Source organism: Parasteatoda tepidariorum, chromosome 6 (genome assembly GCF_982258835.1).
Source record: "Parasteatoda tepidariorum strain Cologne lab strain chromosome 6, Ptep-v5.0, whole genome shotgun sequence".
NCBI lineage: Eukaryota > Metazoa > Arthropoda > Arachnida > Araneae > Theridiidae > Parasteatoda > Parasteatoda tepidariorum.
In genome coordinates this window covers 4,189,622-4,200,041 of record NC_141760.1, presented here as the reverse complement: position 1 = coordinate 4,200,041, position 10,420 = coordinate 4,189,622, and the positions used below count along the sequence as shown (strand labels likewise).

Here is a 10,420-nt window from a genome sequence, read left to right as displayed (position 1 = left end):
TTTTAGTTATTTTGTTATTTATTATTAAAAAAGGTGACATGGTTGCTAGATTTTGAATAACTCGCTTTTTTGGCAGTCTTGATTTGGCCTCTTTCCATTTGTTTATTACTGTTTGTTCGTGTTGCATGCTGTGCACCATCTTACGTTAGTGTTAGCATATAGTTAGAAGAGCAAGATTAAGTTTATGCATTATAATTCAGGAATAGTTAAATTTGAAAGTTGGCATATATTATTGACAAGGTAAGTGTTTTATAAAGTCTTTTTTCATATGTTAGGTTTTCATATTTATTATTGATTAAGCCACATGTTACTACTACTTAACACTACTAATCCTCAATTAATGTTAAAATTATATACCCTTTATCATTTTAACATTAATAAAATGATATAAGCGTATTGTTTTTTCATTTTTTTCTTATTATATAGCGACACATTTATCAGTTATTGCATGTGGTATTGTAAGATGATTAGTTGAATCGAAATAACACCTAAGCTGTAAAAATATTGTTTGTTTTGAACCAAATTAGAAATAGTTGTTGTTTTTTACGTAAGATATTAATTAAGTGTAATGCCTTTATAATATATAGGAACAAATAATGATGAAAAAATTGTTTCAGTGTGTTTAAATTGCTTTATTTTTGTAAATAAACTTCTGGGTGGCAGAGCGTTGAATGAATGGATTTTCCTGATATTTTAACTAATACACATTATTATTTAATTCTTTTGTTTATTAAAAGTAGATTTTTTTTATTTTTTGAAATGTCCTAAATCTATTATAATAATATCCCCATAATAATTTAGTAAGGTTTAGATAATATTTGTTTAAAATCTTTTGTTCCTTGGGTGAGAGTGTGCTCTCTCCTTAAAGATGTTTGTTGTGATTCATATGAGAAATAGTTGATTTTTTACATTAGATATTAATTAAGTATAATGCCTGTATGATAAATAGGGATAAAAAATGTTCTACAATATTTAAAATTATTTTTGTAAATAAACTTCCGGGTAACAGCTTTGAGTGAATGGATTTTTCTGATATTTTTACTAACAGACATTATTATTTAATTCTTTTGCTTTTTAACCGTAGACTTAATGAATTTTTTTAAATGTTCTAAACTTCTTGAAAATGTTTCAATCAGATTTTGCTAAAATTTATGAAAGAAGTCTTGTGTTATGTAGTTGAGCATCAGGGTGGCAGACCTTCGAATATAAGGATTTCAATGTTATTTTCACAAATACACATTATTATTTAATTATTTTGTCTATTAAAAATAGAATAGAATTAATATATTTTAAACATATATACCGAATATTTTAAAATCTTTTAATTAGGCTTTGTTAATATTTGACAAAGAAGTTCTGTATTATGTGGTTGAGCGTGTTCTCTCTAACGATAATTTGTTTTGATTCCTATTAAAAATAGTTTTTGAATTTTTACTTAAGATATTAAGTAAGTAGATGAAATATAATGATTGTTTTATAAACAGAGCAGAATAATAAACAAAATTTTGTTAATGTACATTAAAATTAATTTGTTTTTATTAATAAACTTTTGGGTGGCAGAGCTTCCAATATAAGGATTTTGCTGATATTTTCACAAATACACATTATTATTTAACTATTTTGTCTATTAAGAGTAGAATTAATTTATTTTAAGTATCTATAAAATTTTTTAGTTAGATTTTAATAATATTTATCACAAAAATTCTTATTTTTAAGTGAGTAGGCTCTCCACTTAAAGTTACTGTTTGTTATGATTCATGTAAGAAATAGTTGTTCATATTTTACTTAAGACATTATTAATTAGATTACGTATAATGCATGTTTCATAATTCTTCCTCACACTTGTTTCCTTTCGATTTAGGATGCAACTTCGTATGGAGAAAACAATTCAAAATAAATTGTGAAGAGAAGCAGATGGAATTGTTTAAAGCAAGCTGTGATGAAATGAAAATATTATTCAATTGATTCTTTAAAGGATGCAGAATGGCTCAGTGGGGCTTTAGTGAGGAAACTTGTTTCTTATTTAATATCAAGTATCTTTCCGCCTATTGCCCCTTCTAAGTCGCATCAATCCCTAAGGACACCCATGAAGACCTTTCAAAATTAAGTCTGACTATAAGGTACTCCATAACACGGTGATAGCATAGTATGAAGGTGTGTATGTTTGTATTGATTTTTTTCTTTAAAATTTATTAGTCATTATGCATGTTTGTTATAAACTGTTTATTAAACAACATTGAATTTAGGGTAGGATTTGTATGTTTTCAAATCAATTGAAAATAAAGGGGAAAAAATGAAAATATAAAAAAATTTAATTAATAATTGAAGGCTTATTGTAAAATAATTTCTATCCTTGCTTTCAGAATTTTAGCTATATAATATTTTGTAACCCAATTATGTGATTATGTCCAAATAATAATTTTCTTCGAAAGTTATTATTTAAATAATTAATTGAATATCCATGAAGTACATTCAGAAGAGGTTTGAGAAAAATATATAATAAATATCCTGCATAAATGCTTTAATTTTTTTTCTTCTTGTTTTTAAATAATGTGTCAAGTTATTAATTACTATTTTTTTTAATTCATCACCACTTATCTTATTTCATTGAATATAAAATCAGGATAAAAACTTATCTCAGCTTTGACATAAGCATGTGAACATCTAATATTTCATGCAGTTTTTCTTATAGTTTGTATTGGGTGATAAATATTTCTTTAAAAACTATAATTTATGTATCTGCTACTCTATCTCAGGACTATGATGCTTAGCGGTGAGTTTATTAACCAACTTATATTCGAATGTTTTACTCGCATGAGTGACTGTTTAAAAACTACGTGTGAGAGACACGCCTCGTGCATGTGCGAATGGCATGGTAAATGTAGACCTGTTATGTACTGAATTTAAAAAAAGAAATTTCTATGAATACAGCTTAATAGCCATCATAGTGAATATTAATCGGTGATGTCTTGTTCAAACACCTTTGAGTTGCAGTGCTGTCAGGCTAACAATCGACTTCCATTTTAATTTTGCCATTAATTAAAAAGCAAAATATATTTAGCATTTAAAGCAAAATATATTTAGTTTAATTCATATGTCTAATAAGTACGTTAATTCCAAGTGTACTGTTTTTTAGTTTCAAGTGTTTTAAATTAAAAACAGTTGAAAGTTTTAGTTATTTGTTTATAGTTTATTTTGAGAGTTTCAGTTATATTTTACTTTAATAATTCAAATACTGTTTAGTTTTACTTACAAAGAAATATCCTTCATGATTCAAGAAAGGTTTAATCAAAATTGTTTATGTTGCTTAATGAGAGGTAAAAAGAATAACAAATTTTAAATAACTTATAATGCAAATGATTTATCACACACACAAAAAAAAAATCACAAAATAAACGATTTGTCCCTTTGCTTTTTAGTACCACTTGGAAACAATAATCTCACAAAGAGTATTTCAATGGAAAATGTGATGATCATCCATTCAAACTGATTATAGAGTAAGAACACATGTCAGTAGTAATAGATTTTTTAGCCATAAAAATATGTTACGAGTGTGCACGGCGAGGAGGCAGATCACTCCCCAGTTTTATATTTAAGATAAAATTTGCTAAATAAATATAAGTGATTAAATAACTTTTAGTATTAAATGTGTGACAGAACATTGGATATATATTTTCTATAATTTATATATTTGATTCACATTTTAATGTGAATAAAAACTTATTCTCATACAATTAGCCATTGTTTAACTAAGAAAAGCTTTAAACACTAATGTAAATACTCTTAAATAGGATCAGAACATGCTTTTTTATTCATTTAAAATGTTATTTTGTGAGACACTCATGTACAAAAAACATTTTTTGTATTTACTCTGCTTTAATGACTTAAAAAACACAAAAAAATACAAGATCTTTAATAATATTAATTTTAGTATGTACAGTATTTTGATACATGTATAGTAAGTATATTAGAGTAGCAAAAGCAACATAAATAACATGTAAGAAGTAAACAACATGGTGATCCTAGTGGAATCCACAATTTATTGAATAAAAATGTTATAAATGAATCATAAATCTATCCCAATTCAAAGTTTAGAAGACAAGTTTTCTAATAAAATAAGAATTAGAAGAACTATTCAAAATAAAAATACCATTAAGAAAAATAACATGAATTAATAAGATTGATTGACTATGATATACTCAAAACTGTGTTTAATATATATCAGTTTTAAAATAAATAAAAACATACACACATAAATAAAAAACTAAATCCTAAATAATAATATTAATTTTAATGCAGGTATTCTATACATTTATTTCTAATCAAGTTGTGCCATAACATTACAAATAACAGGAAATACGTAAATAAAGTGACCAAATATATATCCTCAAATTGCAGCATTTAAAAGGAAATTTTCAATTAAAACTGCATCACTATTTAAAGTTCAGTACACTATCTTTCGAAAAAATATATGTAATATTCTAAATAAATTCAGAATATAAGTTAAAAACACTTTAATTTTAAACCTCGCTATGTTTAGTCTATGACACCCTCGCCACCCAGAGACCCGCAATTGATTGTTTGTTTACAATTAATGCCCGTGCCCCATAAAACCACGTTGTGAGCCAAATGGCTTTAAAATACACAGGAAACAGCAACCCGGAAGTATAAGCAGGCCCACAGCTAGCAGCGCTCCCTAGTGTAGCGATGATTAAAGATGCAGCAATTGTGTGCAGTGAGAATTCTCCCTTCAACTGCTCAGCATCTTTTTCTTTGCATTTCCGTTCCCGTTGCTTTCAACTTCTTCATGATAAACTCAGATCGCTTGCCAATTGGAAGAAATATCAAAATCACGGTTATCGTTATAAGGGAAAAAGCTTTTATCAAATGTTAAAAGATACTGTCCGTACTGTACGAAAATGTTCATTAGATCATATGCTGCGAAATAATTTGTTTATTTACTGCAGGATGCATTTGATCTTTTGAAAATTTTTATTGCCTCCTTATATTGATTTAAATTAAATCAGGTTTATGAAATTAGGTTTGTTTGTTTTCCTTTTTATATAGATTTCGGTAAAATGCATGATTTAGACCTCAAGTTTATTAATACCATTTATTTGTAAATTTAATAATGACATGTTATCAATTAAATTAGAAATTGATATTCTTCTAAGGAGTGTTTAATATTTTATTGCTAGTTCAATACTTTAGTTCCATATTATGAATACGTTTAAAAACAATCTTTGATTGCTTCTTAATGTGTCGACGAAGAACAAAACAAAAGCAAAACATTTTGACGAGCCCATTCAATATTTTCTTATTTCCAGAAAAATGAGTCGCAGCTTAGTTTAAATCATCAGTGTTAATTTTCTGACATAATGTTCGTTATTTGAGTAAATAAATCTGCTCTAAAATTTATAGGTAAAATAGATTGTCACACCACATTCCATTGCAGTTGAATTAGTAATTCTAATGAGTAAAATTAAATTTGGCTTTTAGACTTCTATTCTGAATTTGAATTATCCATTTTCTAATGTTATAACTATAATTAAAGCCTTTGTTACAAGACGAATTAATTACCTTACCACTAATGCTGTTTTAATACTAAGCATTTCACTAAATCAACAACCTTAAATATTGCTATCACTTACATATTGAATGTTTAGATCAGCAGTTCCTAATTTTTCTCTGCTATGGAAATTTAATGATCCAGCATCATTTGGTGGAACCCCAAGTTTTCAAATAAAATAAATGCGAATATACAAACAAAACAAAAAGGACTACTAATTAGTTTGATAATATTTAATGTGAAGGAAATAAATTTTTTTTTTTCATTCATCATTATTATGAATAATAGTCTTTAAAATTATGTTTTGCTTTAAACAGTTGAATTTGTTGTTCTAGTTCTGAAATTTTTTTTGGTGTACGCATAAACTTAAAATGAATTATGTACTCTGAATTATAATTTTCAAAAAAGAACTATTATAAATGTTAAGATTGGTATAGTGTGTCTACGACTGCAAAAATACTATTCCAATTCACAAGTATATAAGACATATTAAATCGATTGTATATCGGGGTACCTTTTCATAGATGATGAAGGTTGATGTGACTCTCCCCATAATTGGTTATCTTTATTTTAGAATTATAAGATAATAAGATTTAGAATAATAAGATAATTATAAGATTTTAGAATTTGGCTATTTAATTTTGAATTGAAAAAGCTGATACGAAGCACTGACACATTTTTTTTTTGTAAAAGTATATCTTTTTTGTAATTTATGCCATAAATTGTTCTTAGAAGAAATATATATATATATATTTTTAAATTACTATTTCTTTTTTTTTAGTTGGCATTTTACTTAAATGATTTCCTGAAAATTGCTAAAGTATCAAATAAATTATGGTTTATTTTTTACATATTAATTTAATTACAGGTGTCAAAAGTCCTTACTGCTAAAAAAAAAAAAAATTAAACTCTCGGAACCCTCGTGACCCTTCTGTGGATCCCGCCGGTTTCGCGGAACACTATTTGGTAACCGCTGTTGTAGATTGAATTGAATTCATTATTTAATGAAATGGTGCTTATAAATATGCTCCTAAAATTTATCACCTAATACAATAATTTATATATTAAGCAATCTATAATGCATAAAAACATAATATTAATGTTTTTATGCATTATAAGTTTAATTAAATAATATGTTAACTGAAAAATATACACTTGAGATTTTTTTTTTTTTTAAAGTAATTTCAAAATTAGTCATTTTGCAGTTGGTAGGTAGATCTTTTTATTTTTTTCTCAATTAGATTGTTTGAATTAAAATGATTAGCTATTTTAAAAACCAATATTCTTAGTATAGCTGATGATATTTATGGATGATTCATTGTGGCATTATGGACACTTTTTAACTAATATACTTTCTTAATTTCTGCCTAACTAGCCTAATGTATCTTTATATGCACCAAATTGTTTACTTACAGAAAAATCAACATTTCTTTGTATGTATGTCTTTAAATAAGTTATCAACTATGGTTGAGTTCCGCGACACGAAGCTTTTGGAGCACATTCCAAATTCTTTCTACTTTTGATATCTAAGCAGTCCTTTTAAGACTACCCAATTTTTTAACAATCCAGTTATCTTTTTCACATGGTGTCATTATTTATTATTTACTAAGGATTGTTTTATCACTATTTTAAATAAATCTGTGAGGAAAAAAATCTACAACAGAAAAAAAATTAAAAAATAATAATTTAATTCACAATTTTCAGGAAGTTAGGCAATATTCTTATTGGATCTAGTTTGACTTGTTCCGCTTAAATTGCACTCATCAGTAAATTTTTAAATGTATATTTCATATGAACTTTTATCTTGATGAAAAAGTTTACATTTAAGAATACAGTTGGTGTATCGTTGGAAAATATTTTATATTGAAGTTAAACAATTTTTTCAAACATTTTAATTCAACTTACAATCCTTTATTTGTAACAAATATTGGAGAAAAGAACATTTGTAATGTCTCTTAAGTACCTATAAAATCAATTTTAAACTTTTTGTGCTGTTTCGAACAGCAATGTCAAAACATTTTATAGCTTAATCCAAAAACTAAAAATCTGAGAACTCACCCATTCAATTATTAAAATAGCACAAATAATTAAATAAATGGAAGGCAATTAATCATTCAAACCTTTTTTAAAATCTCTAATCTGTATCAGGATTGATGTGATGAATTGAGATTTTTTTTTTCAATGCAAGAAAGTCTTTGTAACTTACTTATGTATTGTGCTTCATTTTTGGATTTTATAAAGAATTTATTCTGAAAAATCAAACAGACCAGGTGCTCAAATTTAAGTCTAATGATTCTATTTGAGAGCATTATCCCAGTTATTAATTTATATTTTTGCAATCAGAAAGAAATAAGTGTACAAGGGAATTTCATAAAAAATAAGTGAATCTTTTTTTTTATTTTTAAAAGAGGGTTTTTCTGGAAATTAATTTTAGATTCATTATAATGAAATTGCTTTTTGAACATATTTTCAAATGCAGCTTATAAATTTTTATTTAGCGTTATATTTTAAAAATATTTCATGATTAATAACTCACAATACATTTTTGTTCTTTTTTTTAAATTCATTTTTGCATTCTTTCAAATTTCCCGGAAATGTATTATTAGTTTTTTTTTTAATATACAATTGAATTTGTGTTGAGTATTTTTAAATAGAATTATGAATTTTAAAACCTATGTTAATATCTAGCAAGTTTTCTGAGTTAGTTTCATAGTGCTCTTATTTTCTTAAATTATCCTAAAATATGAAAAGATTTTATATTCAGCTATTGATTTTTTTTTAAAAAAAAGAACTTTATATTAACTATAAATTCAGGCAATAATTTTAAAATTCATTAAAATTATGTCCATACTATTTGATTTAAATTGATTTGTTAAAAAATGTGTAATAGGGCTAAAAATTCTAGGTGGTTCGTTGGTCTGAGACCACGAAAACTTAACACCATTAAATAATTTTCAGTGTTCTCCAGGACCAGCAGCCAATGTTAAAGAATGGTATGCTGTTTTTGTTCTTTGATTTTCAGTTTTATGTTTGGTTTGAGTTTTTGTCACAAAATAGCATTATTTGTGACAATACTTAGTGTTTACATTGTAATTTTCCCATTAAACTTTCCTTATTAACTTTGCTTTAAAAAGAAATCTTATTCAGACATATAAACAGACTAGTGAAAAGACATAAAAGCTAGCAATATCTTTTAGTTTAGTTAGTTATGTTTAAATTAAATGACCAAAATGTCTCGATTTGTACCCTTATATAATATTAAAAAAATTCTATTTTAGGGTAAAATGTCGTCTGAAATCTTTGAAAATTTAGAAGAGGATTTTATATCTTCAAGAGATGGCTTGAGTATAAAAATTGATGAACTTGTATCTAAATCTTCAGGACAAGCCAGAAAAAATCTCTTAAGAGAAATACAGAGAGAATTAGATGATGCTCAAAGTGTGTTAGAAGATCTAGAATTGGAAGCTAAGAAAGCTCCATATCCTTTTCGTTTGCAAATGAATAACCGATTAAAAAGCTATCGCCTAGACCTCAATCATATGAAGAAAAAAGTTAGTCAAAGTGAAAATAATCTTGCAACATCAAAGCGAAATCAGCTTTTAGGGCCTTCGAACCCATCGAGTAGTGCAAATTATCCTTCCGGCAATGTTGCGGCTGGAAACCGTGGGAGGTTGTTGCAAATGAATGAAACTATAGAACGAACTGGGCAGACGATAACTAGAACACAGCAGATTGCTGCAGAGACTGATCAGGTTGGTATTGCTGTTGTTGATGAACTTGGAGCTCAGAGGGAGTCTTTAATAAGGACTAAAGAAAGACTTGTAGACACTGACGCCAACCTGTCAAGAAGCAGGAAAATTTTACGTTCCATGTACCGTAGAGTTATGACTAATAAATTAATTTTAATTGTAATCATAATATTAGAAGTGGCAATTTTGTTTGGCGTTGCATACTATAAATTTTTTCGATAGTGATTATTTATTTTTTTTTTTTAAAAAAGAAAAGAAATTGCTTATTTATCACATTATCAAACTGTGCCTATATATAAAGATTGAATCAAAACCAAGCAATTTTTTCTATGCAAGTATATAGAAAATATTTATGCTATTAAAAGAAAGACTGCTTTATAATATTTACTTGCATTTTAAAAAGTAATTTTTATTTGTTATATTTTTTTCATTTTCAATTGTATTTTTCTAATAAAACTTCCTTTTGCATTAAAATTATTATTTTTTTTCATTCTTGTATAATGCTGGAAGCTTAGAAGCACTTTATAATATCTGTCTAAAATAAAATGCATTAAATTCTATATTTATATATGCATAAAATGTATGTTTTTCTTTAGTTTCTAGTATGTTTATTCTAGTATCTTAATTAATCTTTACTTTATCTACTAAATAATTTTAATTTGTAAAAGTTATTACCATTTCATTTAGTTAAAATGGTTCATTAAGTTAAGTCAAAATGTATATTTGTCACATTATGAAACTTTGCCTACATATTACGATTGAATAAAAAATTAAGCAACTTGTCCCATGCAGACATAAAATATCTTTATTGTTTAAAAAATATAAGACTGCTTTTTAATATTTACTTGTATTTTAAAAAGTAATTTGTGTTTGTTATGATTATTTAACCTTAAATTGATGGCTCGTTTTTTGCTGATAAAGCTTTCATCTGCATTAGAATTTATTTGTGTGTAATGTAAGAATAGAAGTGCTTCATTATAACTACCTATATTGTGATGCATTAAAATCTATATTTATATATGCATAAAATGTATGTTTTTCTTTAATTATTCTAGTATGCATAAAATATGTGAATTATCTAATAAATTATTTTAATTTGTAA

The 10,420-nt window shown here is 26.0% G+C and overlaps 1 protein-coding gene across 2 annotated transcripts; it reads left to right on the top strand.

Annotated features, from left to right (window-relative positions):
* The first annotated feature begins 4,823 nt into the window (after positions 1-4,823).
* Positions 4,824-9,558, top strand: Vti1b (Vesicle transport through interaction with t-SNAREs 1b). Of its 2 annotated transcripts, none has more exons than XM_016072036.4 (2): positions 4,824-5,041; positions 8,848-9,558. In XM_016072036.4, the coding sequence occupies exon 2, from the start codon at positions 8,854-8,856 to the stop codon at positions 9,538-9,540; it is 687 nt and encodes a 228-aa protein (XP_015927522.1). In that variant the 5' UTR covers positions 4,824-5,041; positions 8,848-8,853; the 3' UTR covers positions 9,541-9,558. The 2 variants fall into 2 exon arrangements, with proteins under 2 accessions (XP_015927522.1, XP_071035142.1); XM_071179041.2 differs by lacking the exon at positions 4,824-5,041 and adding an exon at positions 6,436-6,535.
* The last annotated feature ends 862 nt before the right edge of the window (positions 9,559-10,420 follow it).

Excerpts from the sequence above, each read along its gene's own strand:
- Vti1b (XM_016072036.4), top strand. The coding sequence starts at position 8,854 with ATGTCGTCTGAAATCTTTGAAAATTTAGAAGAGGATTTTATATCTTCA.